General features: G+C 40.0%; 1 protein-coding gene across 1 annotated transcript in view; it reads right to left on the minus strand.

Annotated features, from left to right (window-relative positions):
• DOCK10 (dedicator of cytokinesis 10) overlaps window positions 1-23,277 on the minus strand; it is a 306,412-nt gene that overhangs the window by 64,776 nt on the left and 218,359 nt on the right. The window contains exons 15-25 of the mRNA XM_052636059.1: window positions 19,150-19,272; window positions 16,708-16,787; window positions 14,510-14,697; window positions 13,948-14,013; window positions 12,139-12,231; window positions 7,141-7,264; window positions 6,825-6,946; window positions 6,359-6,445; window positions 3,499-3,591; window positions 2,939-3,057; window positions 1,001-1,070 (exon numbers count right to left, since the gene is read on the minus strand). Of these exons, the coding sequence (XP_052492019.1) occupies window positions 1,001-1,070; window positions 2,939-3,057; window positions 3,499-3,591; window positions 6,359-6,445; window positions 6,825-6,946; window positions 7,141-7,264; window positions 12,139-12,231; window positions 13,948-14,013; window positions 14,510-14,697; window positions 16,708-16,787; window positions 19,150-19,272 (1,165 nt within the window). The remainder of the gene's footprint in view (window positions 1-1,000; window positions 1,071-2,938; window positions 3,058-3,498; window positions 3,592-6,358; window positions 6,446-6,824; window positions 6,947-7,140; window positions 7,265-12,138; window positions 12,232-13,947; window positions 14,014-14,509; window positions 14,698-16,707; window positions 16,788-19,149; window positions 19,273-23,277) is intronic.

Genomic DNA, 23,277 nt, shown 5'->3' on the forward strand with positions numbered 1-23,277 from the left:
TAACTTTTCTGACAGATAAAAAACATGTTAATATGAAACTGTAATGGGAGTAATTCCTCACTGATAATATCTCAGAGGGGTTCACTCCAGAATAAAGTTTTTAGTTATTTCTTGCTGTCACAAAATTTTAGCACAAAAGACCCCAAATTCTTCTCTGGTTGCCTTTTTAGACATCTGAACTACATGGGTATATGTCTACCTTTATATATTCATGGAATATGTTCTTTTAATTAAAAAGCTCTATGTCTCTTAAAAGAGATAATCTATACAAAAAATTTGAAATTTAGGTCCTTTATATATATAAAGGAATATAAGATACTTTTATTTAACTCTGGATGGGTTTTTTCTTTTCCTTCAAGAAGATGACCTTTAGGCTGGAACTATAATGTGCAAACATCATCACAAGTTCACTGGCATAAATTCACAGGCCAGCTGAAAATGAGAATATAAACATGTCCAAGTGAACATCTGACGAAGGCCACTGGAGGAAGCAGTGCACACTGATGGGATGGGCTAGTGGTTCATGCCGGAGGAGAAAGGACTTAACATACCAGAAGCAGGTACAAATATACAGTAACTGGGAAAATGAAATAATGCCTGAGAAAACAATAAAAAGAGCTAAGAAAACATTACAGAAGAAACACAGCACATTCAACAAACCAACAGGAGGCGTCTTCCTTAAATTTACAGAGGAATTTCATGTATTTCTAATGTTGATTTCAAAAGACCATACTTTTGTTTTCTCCTCCACTTCTTTCTTTGCTTTTTCTCCCCATATGAATATTCATTTGCACATGTATGCATTATTTATATATTGAAATAATACATTAAGCCCATTAATGCAAAAAGGAGTTCTAAGTCACTAAAGGGAAAGTTCAGTATGACTGGGGTGGGCACCATTCAGCTAAAGAGGGAAACTTCCCACTTATTGCAGACAGGAAATGAGACAAGCCACACAGCACAAGGGGATACAACCAACGCCCAAGTGGCAATTTCATACCTTAATGTAGGACTGGACAGAGTGGTCCAGTTGTTCCTCATGGCACTTGGCCACAATGTCGGTCAGAACCCTGGAAAAGCAAAGCTGTTGAGTGGCCTTTCTGGAGAAGGCAGGAAAATACCACTTGGTTTGTCACTTAAGTGCTTGGTAAGCTGGGCACTTAATCATTACTGAATGAATGAATGAACCAATTTCAAACTCAGTACCGGGTGTTCAGTATCTACAACATCCATTAGCCATTTCCAACCTTGAAATCTCTAAACATGAAGATAAAAGTAATGTCTTATGGCATTCCAGAATGCTGTGACTAATATTTTTTTAAAAAATGAACTTTAGGAATATATGATTCAATAATTAACTGAAAACCCTATCTCTAGAAAGAGAAGATTGTAATTTGCTAAAGTCACCAGACAGATTAGCAATGTTGAAAGAATGTAGTGAAGGCAAATTTAAAGCGAGAACAGTGAAAGAAAAATTGAACATAAAAAGAAAAATAAGATTTAGTGGGAAAAAAATGGTACAGCTACTCTGGAAAACAATTCGGCATGTTCTTGAAACCAGCACATATGGGACTTCCCCGGTGGCTCAGTGGCTAGCGCTCTGGGCTCCAAATGCAGAGGGCCTGAGTTCAATCCCTGGGCAGGGAACTAGATCCCACATACCACAACTAAGAGTCTGCATGCCACAATTAAACATCCTGCATGCCGCAACAAAGACCAAAGATCGTGTGTGTTACAACCAAGACTCAATACATAAATAAATATGAAAGAAAACCCAATGCATACAACTACCGTATGACCTAGCAATTGTTCTTTTCAGAGAAATGGAAACTTATATTCACCCCAAATCTACCAAAAACTGGAAACAATCCAGCTATCCTTCAACGGGTGAGTTTTAAACATAATATGATATGGAATACTACTCACATAAAAAGGAGAGGACTATTGATTGATGTAACAATCTGGATGAATCTCCAGAGAGTTATGCTGAGTGAAAAAAGCCAGTTCCTAAAGGTTACACACTGTCATATGATATAATTTCACATCTGTGTGTGTGTGCATGCTCAGTCGTGTCCAACTCTTTGCAATCCCATGGGCTGTAGCCCATCAGGCTTCTCTGCCCATGGGATTCTCCAGGGGAGAATACTGGAGTGGGTTGCCATTTCTTCCTCCAGGGGATCTTCCCTACCCAGGGACTGAACTTGTCTCTTGTGCCTCCTGCACTGGCAGGCGGATTCTTTACCACTGTGCCACCTGGGAAGCCCTCATAAAGCCATATAACTTATATATAAATTTAAAATAGACTATATAATAAATTTATCAACTTATATAAATACATGGAATATATAATATAATATAAAAATATATGTACTCATTTTACATATAAAATTTCAATATAAAATATATAAAATTCTTAAAGTAACAAAATTTTAGAGATGGAGAAAAGATTAGCAGTTGCCAGGAATAAGGGGTGGAGACCGAGATGAGAAAGAAGTAGGTATGTCAGTAAAAGGGCAACATGAGGGATCTTTCTGGGAAGGGCGATGTTCTGTCTCCTGCTTCTTTCAGTGTCAATATTCTGGGATTGATATTGTCGTATAGTTTTGCTAGATGTCACCATTGGGAACATCTGACGAGAACATGAGCTCTCTTTTGTATTACTTCTTACAACTCCAAGTGCCTGTATAACTATCTCAAAATAAAAAAGTATAATTGAAAAGCACAAAGGAAAAGTTAAAAAAGAGGTCTAAAACTCCACTTGGATGATAATAATAGATGATTAGAAGGGAAGAACTCAAGAGTGAGACATACTTAACTTTGAGATATGTGTTCAAACAAAATGCAAGCGTACACAGTTATGTAGCCACTCAGTTATAATTAGAGTTGCCTGTGACCCCAGCTTATAAAATCTCTTCTCCCAAGGCTGTGCTATGAATACCTGGTCACAGCGGTGCTTATTTCATCTTCTTCATTTTGTACCAGAATCTTGAAGAGCTGATTCAAGATTATAGGCAGAAAACTCATGATTGCATGAATCTTTTCCACATTCAGTAAGTTCTGTTAAATTGGCAGGACAGGAAAAAAAAAAAAAGGTCATTGATTAAATTTAAAGCACATTCGACTGATGTTCATCAGGACTTGAATATGAATACAGTAGTTCACCTTTGTTTGGCTTTATTTTTCATGGCATTTCTCATGACATACAGGCATGGGGGTAAATGTTGCAAAGACTCTACATATAATTAACTAATTTAGAGTGAATTGACTCTGATTTTCAATCATTTTTATTTTGGAGAAACTGATCTTTGCTTACTCTTCCATTATACAGACACCTTTTAGGAACTGCGAAATAAAATCATTTCCTCTTGGAAATGATAAGGTGTTTAAAAATCTTTAAGAATAATTACTCTGAAGCTTGCTACTCAATGCAAAATGTAAAGGTCTGTTTTGCCTATTTCCATCCTGGAGACCACTGCAACTATTTGCATGTCATGTTACCTTACAGGAGCGGACGAAATTCGAGGTAGGTGACTGAGACATATCTTTCTCCCTTTTTTGGCATTGTCGGAAAAATGTGTTCACATGTGGATCCTGAAACATCAAAAAAAAGTATTGATTTTTTTGATGACACATAAGCTGTGTAACAATCATGGTGATGGGAGGTGAGTCCTTCTGTAGGGCAGATGACTTGATGTGAGGTGCTTTACCTAGGAGGCAGAGAGACAGACTTCTCATTTCCGGAGCTGTTCTGGCATGCTGAGGGCTTGACCTGAACCAAAGTCTGCTCTCCTTCCTATTTCCTTCTCAGAGATTTGTTTCCTTCTGGGCCATATGACAATAGCTAGAGAATGCCTTCTCTTGGCTCTGTTCCTGCTCCTTTCCTCTCTCTTTTTTTCCTCTTTCTTTCTTAAATTGCCTTCTATCACCTTTCTATTCCTGCTTCTTCCACAGACTTCTATCATTTATTCTTACTATTCTTTACTACACACGAGAATGGGTACAGTTTAATATGTGCAGGGATACTTTCATACTTAAAATGTCAGCGTTAATAAAAAACTAAGAAGTTCACCTGCCATCGTGAAATACAAGTTGACTCCTGTCCTTTGTTAGGGCAGAATTGTATCCTCTCCAAAATCCATGTGTTGAAGTCCCAACTCCCAGTACCTCAGGTTGTAACCATATTTAAAAATAAGGCCTCTAAAGAGGTAATTATGGTAGTTAGTGTGGTCCTAATCCCAAATATGACTGATGTCTTTACAGAAGAGCAAACTTGGATATTCACACACACAGAGGAAAGCCAAGGAGGGAGGCTTTGGAAGAAGACAACACTCTGACACCTTGATCTCAGACGACCAGCCTCGACAACTGTGAGAAAATATATTTCTGTTTAAGCAACCCCGTCTGTGGTATTTTCTAATGGCAGCTGGAGCAAACCGATCTGTCTTTTAATGTTGTTTCCTGAAGCAAATGTCACATTGGAAATGCTGGGGGTCAAAATTACATAGTCAGGAAGTGGGATACAGACTCCCTGATGGCTCAGGTGGTAAACAATCTACCTGCAATGCAGGAGACCCAGGTTCGATCCCTGGGTCAGGAAGATCCCCTGGAGAAGGGAATGGCAACACACTCCAGTATCCTTGCCTGGAGAATTCCATGGACAGAGGAGCCTGGCGGACTGGTCTGTGGGGTCGCAAAGAGTCAGACACATCTGAGAAACTAGCACTCTGACTTTTCACACTCTTCTGGGTGTTTCTTTGGCATTTGTCAGCTCTAGAGGGGCATCTGTGGTTTGAGTTCCCCACAGGTCAGTGTGTGTGTGTATGTAAGTAATATTTTCAGTTTCATGTTATTTATTCAAAAATTACTTAGTGAAAGCTATTTGTCAGATCCTCAGCTGGCAGGGAAGACAGAGCTCTGGGCAAGGAAAACCCACACCCCTCCTCTGGTCCTTCCATAATGCCCCTGAGATGGATACGACACCATGGTTTCCACACGTACCTATTTTCTCACAATCAGACAAGGGCTTCAAAGGAGAAAAGGGTGTCAGACGGTATATGACAAGATGATACAGCATGTCTGAGGGGTCAGCAGATAGGGAAGACTTCTTTGAGGAGGTGATATTTGAACCAAGATTTGAAGGATGGAGAGGAGCTGAAAGACTGATGAGGGGAGGGGAGGCAGAGAGAGAGAGATGGCTTTCCTGGCTGAGGAAAGGCAGTGTCACAAAATCCCTGTGTCCTGGAGGAATGAAGCAGACAGAGGGTACAGTGCATGAAAGGACCTTGGGTCTTTAAAAACTGATGTAAATACCGCTATGGAGGAAGGAAGTTGTCTCCCGGGGCGACGAGTGTGTGGGCAGTGGAAGCTAATGTAGAGAAAGGTAAGTAACGGTGAGTCACAGAGGAACCTAAGCTGTTTGGAGGAAAGTAGCCGGAAGCATGACAAAGAGAAACTCAGGATTCTGAGATGCATAAACGCAGGATTTGGTGGAGAACGATCATCTTGTGGGACTTGACTGGGGCTGATGGCATCAGAGAAAAGATGTATTTAAGGAGTTATGACACAGGACTAGGGAAGAGGACTCAATTTGGCTTGAGGCGCCAGTGGTTATGGAAAGACATTTTGATCCAATATATGCTGGATTATTTCACTTTTCTTAGCAACCAAGTATGTGCTAAAGCAGCTTGAAGCAAAAAAACAAAAAACTAAAATAAAAAAAAAAGAAACAAAACCAAACACACACACACAAACACATACCTACAACCACCAAATGCATATTGAATTTAAGAAAGGAGCAATACTTATTCTATGTACAGGTAACAGCTTGCTTTGTAGTTTATAATCAGTATCATAAAAATTCTCCCACTGTGCTAAAATAAGCTGCCTTGCATGGGAAGGGGTGAGTTTTATGGTAATATGACAGTGGTAATAGTTCCCTGTGTACAGCATTTTGTAGTTTATGAGACATTTTCACATGCAGTTTCTCATTTTGAGCCTCATTACAATCTTAGGTGGAGATTTTCTTTTATTGTTATCATTTTCCTGATGAGGACATGGGATTGCAGGGGTGAAGTGACTTGTCCAAAGTCACTGTGTCAGAAGTTGACCAAAGTGACTCTCAGATACAGTTTTGCCCACTTCATGGCCTTTGCTCCGTGAGAGGAGGCTTGGGTAGGCATTGGAAATTAGACTGAGTTTCAAGGGAAAGGTCCACAATTTTAATTTTAAATGTCTCATATTTTTAACACTTGGGTGTTGTCATTGGAAGCAAATCATCTTCCAAGGGAAGTGTCATCTTGATAAATACACTTCTGGAATTTTAGTCTGCAGTTGGATAACATCAGGACAACATGCTCACCTGAGTGTTCACTGTTGATACAACAAATGTCGATACTTTGAAAAGTGGTTTACCACCATCGACCCATTTAATGTCACTCCCAGTGTGCTGCAAAAAAGAGTGTGTTACTGTCACTGCGGCAATTTGAGAGAAAGGAAATATCAATAAATAGGTTATTTGGTTTATGTTAATTTGCCACCTTGATCCATTAGTCTTACACTACTATAGAGATGGAAAATGAGAGATGCAAATATATTTTGCAGTATTAGTAAATGATACCAATGTGATATCAGGGGATCATTTTGAATATATCATTTCTGCTGGCCACAAACAAAACAAGGTATTGAAATATTATAGGTACAGTTGATTCCTAATTGCAATGGATGAATACATTAAGGTGGGATTAATTTAAATAGCTGATGGAAGATAACCTCATGCCATTTAGCCCATGTATCTTTTCTCTTAAGTTTTATATGCTACCCAGTACCTTCCCATTTGCAGAATCTTGAAAGCTTAAATAATTTGGAGGCAGGCTTGCTGCTACCGGGATATTATACTCTTGAGAAGCTATCTGATCATCTTTCATCAAAGGAAGCCAAGCATATCCAACTGTAAAAAAGAAAAACAGAGAGAAAACTTTTCAGTACACACCTTCATGGAGAGGAGTAAAAAGAAAGCTATTTATCATTTACGAATACAAAACTTAGTTTAAAAACTCTAAATGAATCAGCTTTTCAAGTACTTTCCACTTCAAGTCTCAGAGATGACATGTATGGCTATGTCGGATTGCTTCTGGTCAGTACCTGGTGTTTCCAGCGCCTCCTTCTTTTTGGCGTTAGCTTTCGCATTTATGTCACAAGTGACATGATAAAAAGAAAACAGAATATGGTGTTTCTCATGAAGTTGCGTTGGGAGCTCAATTTTCACCTGCAATGAAAGAGATAGTAGCTGGGCTGAGACTGAAATCATTTTCCTAGGGTCAGGGCAAGACAAAGCATAGGTACTTTAATCTTGTAAAAAGTCTTTAACTGAAATCTAGGTCCACGTTTAAGTCAGCACTAGCAGTACTGATTTAATTCTTAGTACATATCCATCCTGCTAGCACTAATGCGTCAAGATTATATTTTTACTTCTTTACTGTGGTGGATTATGATAATTTAGACTACCCAGTGTTTCTCCTTAGGTAATTTATGTCATCATGGGCAAACTCTGGGACATAGTTTTGAGCAAACTCCAGGACATAGTGAAGGACAGGGAGGCCTGGCATGCTGCAGTCCATGGGGTCACAAAGTCGGACACAACTGAGCAACTGAACAACAGATTTTGCCATGAATTAAACACACACACATATGCAAACAGACATACACATATGAAAAACACACAAGGAGACATAACGGTACAATGTAAATGAGGCACAGATTCAGGACTTATCCTCAAGGGGCATGAATTAAGTTGTCCTCGCCTCCCAAAGGGTGTGCATGGACCAGTTGCACAAGCATCACTTGGGAGCTGGTTAGACGTGCAGAAACTCAGACACTACTCCAGACACACGGAATCTGAATCTTCATTTTAAGAAGATCCCCAGGCGATACTTTTCAGTTTTTAAACCTCTGTCACATAGGCTGCCATTTAATTCCCTCAACAGTCTTGTGAAGTAAGATGGTACAGAGGAAGCAACCAAGGCAAGAGACGTTAGGGGGCTTTGAGTCACTTAGGAGGATAGGCTCGTCAGTAATTACTAGGACCTTCCAGGACAAGAACATCTGTCACACTGGAATCCCAGGATCCCAGGCAGGTAACCTACATTCAGTTCAATATTAGCAACAAGGTAGTTTCTAGAACATCAAATCAAGCAATAAGCTGACAGTGAAAGTGAAGTGAAAGCTGCTCAGTTGTGTCCAACTCTTTGTGACCCCATGGACTATAAAGTCCATGGAATTCTCCAGGCCAGAATACTGGAGTACGTAGCCTTTACCCTTCTCCATGGGCTCTTCCCAAGCCAGGGATTGACCCAGATCTCCCACATTGCAAGCAGATCCTTTACCAGCTAAGCCACCAGGGAAGCCCAGAGACCCGGGCAAATTATCTACCAATTTATTTATTAGACTCTGTGCATCTATGTAGCTAGTTAATTTATTTTTACACTGTTCAGGAGAGAATTTATTAATAGATTTTCAGTGTCATCCCTGGGACAGTAGTAGCAGCGTCACTTAGAAACTTGTCTAAAAATGTGAATTCTCCAGCCCCATCCCAGACATATACAGGATCCAAATATCTGGGGGCGGGGGCCGGGTTTCAGTAATCTGTGTTTTAGTGAGCCTTTTGGGTGATTGTATGCCTGGTAAAGTTTGAGAACTTCTGAATTAGAATGGTTTGCAGTTTACATATCTGTGTTACATACCAGCATGCTAACCTGGTAACAAAAGCCAGTATACAGTTCAAAGCATGCAATAACAGTGCAGCAGAATGAAATTTTCTCTTTTCAGCCAGAGCACATAGGAATGAAACAGGTGCTTAAGAATTCCAGTTAAACTACATATTAAGGCAAATACTCCTCAGAAGTAAGTACTGAAAATATTCACATTATATTTTTAACAGTGTCTTAGAAGAATTGATAGCCATGCTTATAATTAAGGCAATCATTTCTTTTTGTAATACAAAGAAGAAAATGGTTTTGAATCTGCATGGCACAGTTCACCAAGCTGTTCATTAGATACACGTTCTCCTGTGGAGAAGCTCACTGCTTTTACAAGGATTCCAGGAAGCACATGAGAGTGAGAGAGATTAAAAGCCACACTTAACCCTAAGAACATCCTTTTTTTTCCTTTTAATCTTATACATCAACAGAGAATGCACCTTTCAGATGGGCTTTGTCAAGGGGTCAATATTGTAGTAAATATTCAGTAATACAGTAATAGACTTTTATCTTAATTTTTTTTCGCCTCTGTCCTAAATTTATAGGGAAAAAATTAAGAGCATTAAATGGATGTGAAAGAAGGAGATAAGGTTCCTCAGGTCTGTGGTTTCATCAGTGTTCTTTTAATAAGTTTAAAGATGGTCCGAGTGTAAGCAAGGGTTATAGGCAGACTAATAGGCCCCCCACCCCCCCACCCCCTGCCCACAATGTCCCCAGGGCTTCTCAGGTGTGCTAGTGGTAAAGAACCCATTTGCCAATGCATGAGACATAAGAGACACAGGTTCAATCCCTGGGTTGGGAAGATCCCTTGGAAGGGGTCATAGTAACCCACTCATTCTAGTATTCTTGTCTGGAGAAGGAGCCTGGTGGGCTATGGTCCATAGGGTTGCAAAGAGTTGGACACCACTGAGCAACTTAGCATGGAAAGATGTCCCCCATGTCCTAATCCCCAGAATACATGAATATGTTTCCTTACATGGTAAAAGGGATTTTGCAGGTGCAACTAAGATAAGGGTCTTCAGATGGGGAGATTAAACCAGATTAGTTCAGTGGAGCCAGTGTAATCACAAAAGTCCTTATCAGAGAAGGCAGGAGAGTCAGGGTCATAAGAAATGTGAGGAGAGAAACAGAGGTCAAAGTGATGACACTGCTGGAAAGGGTCAAAAGCCAAGGAATATGGGCATTTCCAGAAACTGGAAAAGCAAGGTAAGGATTCTCTCCAGAGCCTAAAGGAGAAATGGATCCCTGCTGACACCTGATTTCAGCCCTGGGGACCCATTTCAGAGTTTTGACCTGCACAACAAACTGTAAGATCATCAATGTGTGTTATTTAACTCACTAAACTGAGATAATTTCTTAGAGAAGCAATAGGAAATTAATACAAAAGCTGTGATATTTTTAATCCCACACATCATACTGACAGGTTTCATGAGTTCAGACCTTAGTTTAATGGTTAGAAATTAAATTTAATTATTGGAACTTGTTTTTCTGAAGCTATTTATACTACCAGCTGACATGTGTATAGTAATTTACCATTAATCCAATGAAGTTTTTTTGTTGTTGTTATTGTTCTTGTTTTTTTTTTTTTTTTTTTTGCCATGCTGCCCTGCTTATGGGATCTTAGTTCCCCAACAAAGGGCTGAACCCAGGCTCCTGGCAGTGGAAGTGCAGAGTCCTAACCCCTGGACCACCAGGGAAGTCCCCCAGTGAGTGTTTTAGATGTGTTATAGCAGAGTGGTGAAGCTTCAGGCTCTGCAGTCACATGGCCTGGCCTATATTTTGACTGTCACTTCATAGTTACATGCCCTAGGCTGAGTTGCTTCCCTGACCCCCAGTTTCCTTATCTGTAAAAAGAAGGCTTGAAGGTTCATTTTATGTGTCAACTTGACTGGGCCATGGGATGCCCAGATAGCTGGTTAAATATGATCTCTAGGCGTGTCTATGAGGCTGTTTCTGGAAGAGACCAGCATTTGAATTTGGACTGAGCAAAGTGGATGGCCCTCCCCACGGGGGTGACCATCATCCCATTGAGGTCCAGAATAGAACAAGAGGGCTGGGGAAGGTGGAACTCCCTCCCTGCTTGACTGCTTGACCTGGAACACTGATCTTCTCCTGCCCTTGGTGCTGCTGGTTCTCAGGCCTTCAAACCTGGCCTGGAATCTACAATAGGCACTCTGGTTCTCAGGCTTTTGAACTACACCAAAGGCTTTCTGCTAAAGCTGAAGCTCCAGTACTTTGGCCACCTCATGCAAAGAGTTGACTCATTGGAAAAGACTCTGATGCTGGGAGGGATTGGGGGCAGGAGGAGAAGGGGATGACAGAGGATGAGATGGCTGGATGGCATCACTAATTCCATGGACGTGAGTCTGAGTGAACTCTGGGAGCTGGTGATGGACAGGGAGGCCTGGCGTGCTGCGATTCATGGAGTCGCAGAGTCAGACACGACTGAGCGACTGAACTGAAAGGCTTTCTTGGGTTTCCAGCTGGAGATGATAGATTATGGGACTTTTACGCCTCCTTGTATTAAATTATATCTATCTATCTATCTTCATATTGGCTCTGGTTCTCTGGAGAAAGCTGAGTGGATGAAGGGAGACGGTGCGCACTTGGAGGACAGTGTGGTGCCTGGCACATAATAAGAGTCTTAAGAACTGGCAAAGCAGGTCCTGAGGGGAAGGGGTCCAAGCTCCTTCAATTACTAAGAAGGTTATAAGCAACAGTGCTGGCTCATACTCTAGCCTTTTTTGCTTTGTTCCTTAAGACATCAAATGCTGCTGCTGCTGCTGCCAAGTTGCTTCAGTCATGTCTGACTCTGTGCGACCCCATAGATGGCAGCCCACCAGGATCCCCTGTCCCTGGGATTCTCCAGGCAAGAACACTGGAGTGGGTTGCCATTTCCTTCTCCAATGCATGAAAGTGAAAGGTGAAAGTCAAGTCGCTCAGTCGTGTCCGACTCTTAGCGACCCCATGGACTGCAGCCCACCAGGCTCCTCCGTCCATGGGATTTTCCAGGCAAGAGTACTGGAGTGGGGTGCCATTGCCTTTTCCAGAAATACTGCTACGGATTGGTAGGAACTATCTAACACGATCTTTGTTATAGTAGCCAATGAAATAAAAGAAAAAATTCATCTAATTTGAAAGGAATGATATAATAAAAATTTCTCTTTAAAAAGACAATCATATGCTGAAATATATGAATTTTCAACACGGTCCTGGGGCAACTGTCAATGAATGTAGTTTTGGAAGCTTGGTTATCTAAACACCTGCTAAGGAACGTCCTGAGTCGGAAGTGTAGTCAAGAGAGAGCATTTATCATCATGTATTATCTCACCCACTCACACATCTTTTAAGGAGCTGCTGAGGGCAAGGAAGTCTTGACCCTTACCTCATCCGAGAAATCTGGATTCTGGGAATGGTGCAGAACTGCAGTGTAGGCAGCCAAGGTGAAGAGGGGCCCTCCAGGTTTTCCATAAATACACTGTTTAAAAAATCATGAGTTGAATAATTATGAGGGTCTGAAATTAACCCTGAGCACAGAAAGGCCACAACTTTTTTCTGTCCCCCATTCTGGAACAAAGATAAATTTTGTGATAACCTTCCGGGCTTAGCTGACACCTAATTAACCTTGAACTTCTTTGATCTGCTGTCCTGTATTTATTCTACAACGGGGCACTGTTGAAGAAAATATGAAGGCTTTAATTCACTCTGTAGATATTACATCAAAACTGAATATCTGAGTCAGTTCACTACCTAACTTTTGATTACTGGAGATAAGAGACTGTTCACTTCTGATTCCTGCAGCCCATGGTATCCAACTCTGATCTAGAGTTTAAGGTCATCAGTCCTGGGTGACCACAAGGCTTGGTTTGACCCCAGTACTTGACATGCCAGCCCCCAACCAAGAATGCTGGAATCCTAGGGCTGGCTCCAGGCTCTACCATATTGCATTTTTCTTCTATCCCAGGTCCTAATCAGGCCAGCTGGTGGGGATATGGTATTTTCTGGTCATAAAAGTCCTTTTAGCCCAAGATTCAGAGTCCCTCTACTGAAGTTAGCTGTATCTCTGAGTAATGCTCTAGAATGCAATGAAACAGAGGTCACACATACCTGCAAGTACTTTTCATTTTTAAGAATTTTCCCCATAAGCAATGCTCTAACAGGCCTGGTGTGTTTGCCATCTGCTCACTGCTGTTGTTCGCCTGACAATTTCATTTCATTTTAGTTTCTCTCTCCTGCTGCTAATGCTATTGCGGAACTTGGAACCTGAGAGTACCTTAGGACAATTTTAAAGAACTCTTTCTCTCTACTCTGCATGATTCATTCAATCACTCAAACTGCTTACTGTTCTTCTGAATAATGCTACCACCCTTCTGAGTTTGGAGAATATAACTGGTCCCTGACAGAGTGCTTTAAGAGATGATCTCAGATAATTGTGGGGGTTAGCTAGAAATGAGTTTTGTCCTTTACTATCTCTTTCCTCTGATTCATTGAAACTGGGAAGATCTGGCTGCAAGCCCACTAAAAAGAATTTTCCACTCTATTTTTATAGGTTACTTTATGTTGTTTGAAGTTCCTAAAATAAAAAGAGCATACATCAAATATGAACTCTAAAAAAAGCCATCTAGTTGCAGTTTTATAGGTTCAAACAGCCCAGTTCATACAAACCTCATGGTTTTATTGATCTTATTAAATCATGTGATCAACAGCAGGGACCAGCTTCCCAGGGCCATTTCCCAGGTCCTCAGGCAGATGGCCACATGCACCTTCCATAAAAGTGAGCATCCCATGGGGCACCTGCATTAGCCATCAGGCCAGTAGGAGCAGCCCCTCTGCACAGACCACGTGAAGGCCAGCTGGGATGTGGCATTTGAAATCAAGTACGGTGAATTCATGAGATGCAGGCTAATCTCTGAAAAGGGCAAAGACTTCCAGCGGGGAATCTTTGCATTGATTTCACACTAGAATGCCTTCCTTTTTTCCAAATCATGAAAAGCTAAGTGGAGCCATGAGACTGGCATTTCTAATAGATCTAGTTAATGGTGGCTATTCAATCAGCTACATGTTAGGAAAGTTAAAATAAATGTACTAACTGCTCCTCTTTCAAGCACACTAAAATAAAAGCTTCTTGGTGGTGGAGGGAACCAGGGCACCTGCCTCCTCCTTTACGCTGTGTTCCCCCTGGGGCTTGGCTCACCTTCAAGGGCCTAGCATCTTCCTCATCAGAATTTTTGAATTCAATGCACACGGTTATATTTCGTGCCTGAAATTACAGCAGAGGAAATGGACATTGTAATTTCCTGTTAGATAACATCACAAAACAATTCAAGTGCCTATAATAAGTAGCTTCTAATTAAATCTGAAAAGTGTAGACTAGCCAACATTTTCTTGTGATAGTATTCATAGTGCTCAGAAATAGAAGAAGGATTTGGAGAGATTATTTAAAAGGGAATAAAAGACTCATATTGAAAGTGCAGGTATGCTATTTTCAGTCTCTCTTAATAAACTAAAAATAGAGTCTAGAACAAAATTAATTAGGGCTGATTTCAGAAAGGATTATTCATATACTATAAAATGTGTATCCTTAAACACTTTAAAGCTAAAACTCATCCCTGCCTCTCATTAAACATTTTCTTCAAATAGTTTTCTATCCCAAAGTGTTGGCCCACAGTAATTTGTTTTTGAACTTTCAAGAAGCCATCTTAATATGGTCTAAATAGGGTAGCGAGAGAGGATGATATTTCAGAAACATATCATACCTTGTTGAAACATTTCTGGCTATCATACTTGAGGTGCTTGGGGTAGATGTAAATCTGATTTTTGTATACTCTGTAAGGACGGCAATACTTTGTTGAGTCATAAATAAATTCTTCCACTTCCACTGTGGGTTCTGGTTTTGCCGTCACATTGAAAGGCTTGACAGGAATAAAGGACGATGTTACACAGTCTTTAAAAATCAGAAATAAAAGTTTGTCATTGAATATGATCATAAGTGAACAGGACTTAATCTATTTAAAAGTGAATCTATTCAAAATAGAAATTCTATACTTGTATACCAATTTATGTTAAATTATGCTGGCATGAAAAATTTTTAGGAGGCAAGCATGATAGATAATTAGTGATATATTTAACATCAAAACTAATGTCTCAAAAAACTGGCAAATCTTTTGGATTTATAACCATTTTCTTTTTGTAGTAAGCTTCATAGAAAAAGTAAATTTTAGCTAGAGATCCTCGAAGCATACTAACCAGGCCGGGTTGGACCCCTGGGTTGGGAAGATCCCCTGGAGAAGGGAATGGCAACCCACTCCAGTATTTTTGCCTGGAAAATCCCATAGACAGAGGAGTCTGGTGGGCTACAGTCCATGGGCTCACAAAGAGTCAGACATGACTGAGCAACTAACATATGTAAGATAAAGAGTGGTCCACTGACCTTAACCATAACACTATAAAAATTGATCTGTGATAGAACAAAACTCTGTCCAATGGATTTATTATTGGCTTAATTGTAATTTTCCCTGTGGAATGATTTCACAACATTGGTCATAATCACCCTCTGCATTAGTTACAATTTTATTTTTTCTTTGGTTTTTACCATCTCTTAAACTCTAACTTTGTAAAAAATAGCCTAAAAGGGGGAAAAGACCATGAAGAATATATAAATCAAAACTGGTCACTAATATAGTTTGGAGGCTTCAGCCTGCAGTACTGAAAGACAGCAAGGTTTTATACCTTCCTTTACTCCCTCTGGAATTTTCCTGTGTCCAAACAAGCAAAATGGTTAGCTAAATATGCTTGGGAATCAGATTACTAGATTTTTTTTTACCAAAAAATCATGTATAATTTTTAAATTATATATTTAGATTTCTCTGATGTTCTCTGGCTCTTTCAGAGAGAATATTTTAGCTTTCTCTTTTGCTATTTTTCTTTTCCCTAGGTAATAACATCTACGTCCCACACATCAGGTAGAGGAAATGGCTTAGTTTATCTTCTGGTTTTTCACCCCAATCAATATAAAAGTGATTTGGAGCCATGGGTTAAGTGAGAATGCTCTTTTTTTTTTTTCATATTACAGTGACTTGTGGAAAAATCATAAGAATGAAAAACTTAATAGTGCTCATGGTAATTCAAATATCCTGTGATAATGACCCTTTTCCTGTTTTTAGCTCTTTTTAGAATGCCTTTATTCATTATTCACACCACTGAGAAAGTCACTAAAAAGCGTAATAAGAAGGAGAAAAACAATCTCACCACTTATAAATCAATTCTGAAGATTTATTTATAAATTAATAAAATTGCTTCTGAAATTTAAATTTTCACTAACATAAATGAACCATATTCTGAGAAAGATACATGCTCTCTGTGTAATAAGGGTCTAGAAACATTCCAGCTATAACTACTGCATGGCCCTGGGTAGCTACACACAGTGTCTGGAGTAGCCCTTCGGCAGCACAGTGTGGCATTGCCCAATATGGGTTAGGTTTATCAATACCTCTGAAACTGACTTTTGTCATTTGCAACCCTTCAGTGTTTGAGGATTAAGTGATATAGTGTAATATCCTGCTAGGTGTATGGTGAATATTAGGTTACCCTGAATATAGCTCCTGTCTTATAATACGTATGCTGCTGCTAAGTCACTTCAGTCATGTCCGACTCTGTGCGACCCCACAGACAGCAGCCCACCAGGCTCCCCCATCCCTGAGATTCTCCAGGCAAGAACACTGGAGTGGGTTGCCACTGCCTTCTCCCTGTAATACGTATAAGTCTGTCCTAATGGAGAAAGAAGTCCCAAATTTTTACATGATAATGAATTAGTTATCCCAAACCTTAAGATAAAACATCCCAAACAAATCTTTGTAACAAACTATCTATCCAACGAACCAACCAACCAATCAACCAACCAAAAAGCCACTGAATACTCAAACTGTACAAAGAAACCATGACATCATCATCATACTTGGATGCTCCAAAGGAATGTTGTCGACAGCAATATCCAGGCTTCCGGGAATGGTCTGTGTTTTGCTTATTCTGTCATTTCTGTGAAAGTATGCCAGCATAGACACACACACACACACACAGAAACACACAATGAGTTAATTCTAGCTGTCAAGGAGAAAAAAAAAAAATGAAACAGTCAACTGTAATTCTGAGCTTTGATAAGAATAAACAGTGGAACCTTAAATAATCTGTGAATAATTTCATTTAGCTAGTGAAAACTAAAATGTATGTGATTTTGCAAATAAAAATTAAAAATCAGGGAGGGATCAAGTTATAGATATTCTAAAGGATATTTTAAACTTGATTGTACCACTTCAGATAACCATTTATTTAGCCAAATAAGTACCATGTAAATTATTAGTTTTGGTAAATGGTAGATAGCTTTGTTAACAAAAGATACTAGCATTTGAATTGATTTAAATGATTCACTTTCATGGGGAATTTTAAGAATTTTTGAGAGCAAGGCTGCTCTTTGCTACAACTGCTTTTTCCCTCTTCACCAACAATCCAGGAGGAAAAGGGACCTTTCCTTGACCCCGGTTCTTCTTCTTCCACCTTTGCAAGTGTAAGTAGATACTTCTTCACCACCTAACCCTGTTCCCACGTTCATTCTAATTTATGAGTCCTTGAATTTCTTTCCTTTCCTCTTTCCTAAAACCTTCTCCCCTATTTTCCTTTATAGTAAGGTAGAAGTTGTTGATCACAATTTCAAATGTTACCCCTCTCAGGAAATCTACTTTGAGAGGCAGAATAATTATAGTGGTGGGTCAAGTCAGCTCTTTCCAGCTTGTGAGAGTTGATGGTTAAATTTTCAGCTATTTTGCCTGCCAACTGTAAAACACAGCCATTATTAAAAATAAAACTATATAAACTTATCATTAAACACATTAATTAAACACCAAGGTAATAAGTACTAAAATTGCATCACTTAGTAATTGTTTTACTACATTACTACCTGGTGAGATGATCCGTGATCTTGAGGTTATTTACACCTAACTGTGTGGTGGAAATGTCATAATGGTGTGCACATTTCTTCCCAACTCCATGTTGCTAAAGCCCCACTGGTAGCTTGAAATCAGCAATGGTAGGAGCAGTTACACCACAGAATTTAACTATCAGTACAAATCAGATTTTTCTTGCCAGAGGGTCAGGGGTAGACATTTATCAGCACACTACTAAGAATAAATGTCATAAGGTGTGAGGCATCTGTGAAATAATTGAATCTCACAGTATGGCACTGGGTATTCCAGATGCCCTCTAATTGCTATAATGATTACTTTCTTTGCTAAACACCAATAACATGGGTTTCATGACAATATGGTCTTCCGTTTTGCCCATTTCTTTCTGCTGTGTTACAACTTTTCATGTTTTAATACATTTGGGAAAAAGTAAAGAGAAAAAGTATACTTATTTTCTACTTAGTGGCTATAGGAGTTTTGATCATGAAGTTTGAAAAAAGGAGGGTCTCCCCATGTAAGGAGTGGTCCTGTAGAATCACATAAAAAGTAATATTGGCTCAATTCTACCTTTATTTTGCTTTCAAAGGTTTATATTTTTTCCAGAACAAAAAAAGACATTGGGCAAACTTCCCTTCTAGTTAAATAGAACTATATCATTTATTGAAGATACAGAAAATATTATTCATAGTAGTATATTATTTTAGTTCTGGATAAACAAATTAATTGATAAGAAACTGTTTATTCTGAGACGGGAGAGGCAGACAGCTTATATCTGGTGCAGAGGCAGAGGGTACAGCATCCTGAGTGTGTCAGAGGACTAACAGTTTTAGTTCAGTCATGTATCATGAAAGAACCTAACATCATCACATCATCACGCTCCTGTCTGTTCCGTGGTATGCTTACTCTTAGAACCCAGTCACCATGCCACGAGGAAGCCGTAGCATCTGATGGAGAGGCTCCCACGGAAAAGAACCAAGGTCTCCACTCCACAGCTCTAGCCAAGCTCCCAGCCAACAGCCAGCACCAACTTGCCAGTCATCAAATGCACTATCTCAAAAATGGGTTCTTTAGCTCTATTTGGTCTCTTCCAGTTAATGCCATATATAGAAGAGACAAAGTCTCCTCACCTAGCCATGCTCAAATTATGGACTCAAGAGTAAAAGTGATGTTGTTTTAAGCTACTAAATTTGGGGGTGATTTGTTACATAGCTATCAATCACTGATACAGTTTAATGTTTCACTCTCCTTCTATATTATTCTGGCAAATTGACTCTTAGGGTGTCAACTGGGCATATGTGAGGTCATCTGCAAAGCATCTGTTTTTGAAGGAGCTTGGTATTTGAAGAATCTGGTAATCAATTATTGTTTTTGCAGAAATACTAAATGAACAGTAGCAATGGAACTGATTCACGTTGATTTCAAGAGTATCCCCCAAGTCCTACCTTATATAATCTGACGCTAGTTTAAGGAGGTCCTCAGTTGAAATCTTGTTACTTTCTTGTCTATACAGTGGTGAAAACCTTGAGTCTCTGTTCATATTTCCCTGGTTGTCCTTAAATACTGGTCTGAAAGAAAACAATATTTATTCAGTTTGATATCTGGCGTGGGAGGGAGGTAAGAATTCTACTACTGAACAACAATGCTCCCCTTTTGGTATTTGGATATCATTTACCAAGATGTATTTTTAAGTTGACTAAAGTGATTCAACTTCCCACTTAAAATGGAAGAAACTCCAAGGAACTTATATAGTAAAGAGACAAGAAAACTTCTTTGACAAAAATTTCATTTGTATATTGTATTTATTATCTTTAATTTCTTATTTTCTAGTATCTACAGTGACAGCAGCCCATATTAATTACAAGTACATTTATTTATGATTTAGTAATGTATCAAAGCCATAGAGTATTAGGAGTGTGGAGAGGAATAGGAACACAGGTTATTACTTTTTCATTATTTCCTGGGCAAGTTAGGGTCACGTTGTGTTGGGTGGTGCCATTAGAATTTACGAGTAGAGGAAATGGAATAAGGTGGTGTATATGGGTGTAGAGAGGCAGACTCTTTAACATTTTCATGGAGATAAAGGTGCCCATGTTCTAAAGTTTAGGACAGACACAAAGATAAAATCGAAAACACCTGAGTAAGCCTTTTGTACCAAACAAAGAGAGTACCATGAACCTGGACAATTTATTTCCTCCCTTGGTCTATTTCAATGGGATTATATAGATTTATTTAAAATACATGAAGTTTTTTCATCCCAATAATATAGTCATGTGAGGCAACATTTCTTGAAAAGCAAGTATACATAGCATCAGTTCAGTTCAGTCGCTCAGTCCAACTCGTTGCGACTACAGGAATTGCAGCATGCCAGGCCTCCCTGTCCATCACCAACTCCTGGAGTTCACTCAAACTTATGTCTATGGAGTCAGTGATGCCATCCAGCCATCTTATCCTCTGTCGTCCCCTTCTCCTTCTGCCCCCAATCCCTCCCAGCATCAGAGTCTTTTCCAATGAGTCAACTCTTCGCATGGGGTGGCCAAAGTATTGGAGTTTCAGCTTTAGCATCAGTCCTTCCAAAGAATACCCAGGACTGATCTCCTTTAGGATGGACTGGTTGGATCTCCTTGCCGTCCAAGGGACTCTCAAGAGTCTTCTCCAACACCACTGTTCAAAAGCATAAATTCTTTGGTGCTCAGCTTTCTTCACAGTCCAACTCTCACAACCATACATGACCACTGGAAAAACCATAGCCTTGACTAGATGGACCTTAGTCGGCAAAGTAATGTCCCTACTTTTGAATATGCTATCTAGGTTGGTCATAACTTTCCTTCCAAGCAGTAAGTGTCTTTTAATTTCATGGCTGCAATCACCATCTGCAGTGATTTTGGAGCCCCCCCAAAAAAGTCTGACACTGTTTCCACTGTTTCCCCATCTATTTCCCATGAAGTGATGGGACCCGATGCCATGGTCTTAGTTTTCTGAATGTTGAGCTTTAAGCCAACTCTTTCACTCTCCTCTTTCACTTTCATCAAGAGGCTTTTTAGTTCCTCTTTACATTCTGCCATAAGGGTGGTGTCATCTGCATATCTGAAGTTACTGATATTTCTCCCTGCAATCTTGATTCCAGCTTGTGCTTCTTCCACCCCAGCATTTCTCATGATGTACTCTGTATATAAGTTAAATAAGCAGGGTGACAATATACAGCCTTGACGTACTCCTTGTTCTATTTGGAACCAGTCTGTTGTTCCGTGTCCAGTTCTAACTGTTGCTTCCTGACCTTAGTTGCCATTTTTCTTCCCTATAATTTATCATACTCTGTGCCCATTGAACAAAAATTAAACCTATGTGTAATTGATTTTTCTTTAGTGTTAAGAGAAATGCTGAATTTTTATTTCCCCTAACTTAAGAACTGTCAAGAGACTCTAACTACTCTTTAAATGAGCTAAAGATTTCAATACATAGGCTGAGAAGGTCATTTAAATGGCTATCTGATCATAGAGATTGAGTTTAGTGTCAGATAATTTAGAAAATGGGCAAAGAAAGGATCAGAATGATATTTTTAGAATACTTCAGCCTTTCTCCTTAGTTTTTCTTTCCTGTGTGTGAAGTAGCAACTGAGAGAGCGAAAAAGGGAAGTCCTCTATGTAATAGCACTGCAGGAGCTATGAATATGAATCAACTTTGCTATGTTTAGTTGTGTCTGACTGTTTGCGGCCCTATGGACTGTAGCCTTCCAGGCTCTGCTGCCCATGGAATTCTCCAGGCAAGAATACTGGAGTAGGTTGCTATTTCCTTCTCCAGAGGATCTTCCTGACCCATGGACTGAACCCCTGTCTCTTGCATATTCTACAATAGCAGGCGGATTCTTTACTACAAGGGCTGGGCCAGGAATTTCTCAGAATATTTTTAGGATCCTTGAACATTTCTCCTCAGTTTTTTTTCTGTGAGAGAAAAAAAGGTCCTCTCTCAAATAACACTGTGGGAGACAAATGAAAATATTTAACTTACAGATTATTTTCATTTTATATATTATCCAGGACTTTCATTTGAATGTGTGTCATGTTTTTCAACATAGGAGGAAGTTAAATTGAGTATTTTTTTTTTTAAGGTTAACCAGTCACTTGAAATCTATTGGCAGACTTGAGCTGTATCACTGATTTTGCTCTTATCCATAGCTCTGTTGTGGAGATAGCTCAGTTACATTGGAAACATTGTGAAGAACAGAGCGTCACAGAGGAGCACTGATCCGAGCACCACACACTCTGTCCCTGCTTGATCAATATGCTAGCTGGCAGGAGAGCAGAGAACTCATTCATTTACACAGATGGTTTCAGGGTGGCTGAGACATCGTGTCCTGTTCCAACTGCCAGAGTTGAGCAATGATTGGTGTGCAATGATCTCAAAGTCTTGATGTGTGGGGTGTGATTGAAAAAAAATGCTGTTTAGCCTAAAGGAAGAGAAGCTTAGGTATCCACGAGAGCTTCATTCATAAGCATGAATAGTTGTGATATATAGAAAGAATGAAGAATTGATGTTTTTGAACTGTGGGGCTGGAGAAGACTCTTGAGAGTTCCTTGGACAGCAGGGAGATCAAACCAGTCAATCCTAAAGGAAATCAATCCTGAGTATTCATTGGAAGGACTGATGCTGAAGTTGAGGCTCCAATACTTTGGCCACCTGATGCGAAAAGTCGATTCATTGGAAAAAACCCTGATGCTGGGAAAGGTTGAAGGCAGGAGGAGAAGGGGGCGACCGAAGATGAGATGGTTGGATGACATACTGACTCAATGGACATGAGTTTGAGCAAACTCCGGGAGGGAGTGAAGGACAGGGAAGCCTGGCATGCTGCAGATCATGGGATTACCCACTGAACAACACAGAACTGAAGTACATTTTTTGTGGCTTTGGAAGACAAAACATACAAGTGACTATCAAGCAGTTTAAAACTGTGTCTATATTATATATGTATATATACGTGCATGCTAAGTAGCTTTAGCTATATCCAGCTCTTTGTGACCATATGGACTGTAGCTTGCCAGGCTCCCTTGTCCATGGAGTTTTGCAGGCAAGAATACTGGAGTGGGTTGCCATTTTCTTCTCCAGGGGATCTTTCCAATTCAGGGATCGAACCCGTGTCTCTTATGTCTCCTACACTGGCAGGCAGGTTCCCACTAGTGCTACCTGGGAAGCCCCATGTATACATATGTACATGCTGCTGCTGCTGCTGCTAAGTCGCATCAGTCGTGTCCGACTCTGTGCGACCCCATAGATGGTAGCCCACAAGGCTTCCCCCGTTCCTGGGATTCTCCTGGCAAGAACACTGGAGTGGGTTGCCATTTCCTTCTCCAATGCATGAAAGTGAAAAGTGAAAGTCAAGTCGCTCAGTCGTGTCCGACTCTTAGCGACCCCATGGACTGCAGCCTACCAGGCTCCTCCATCCATGGGATTTTCCAGGCAAGAGTACTGGAGTGGGCTGCCATTGCCTTCTCCGATACATACGTACATATACATATATATATCTGAAGAATTATCTAATCATTAGAGCTATAAAAAGACAGAACCACTCGGGGACA

Source organism: Budorcas taxicolor, chromosome 2 (assembly GCF_023091745.1).
Source record: "Budorcas taxicolor isolate Tak-1 chromosome 2, Takin1.1, whole genome shotgun sequence".
Taxonomy (NCBI): domain Eukaryota; kingdom Metazoa; phylum Chordata; class Mammalia; order Artiodactyla; family Bovidae; genus Budorcas; species Budorcas taxicolor.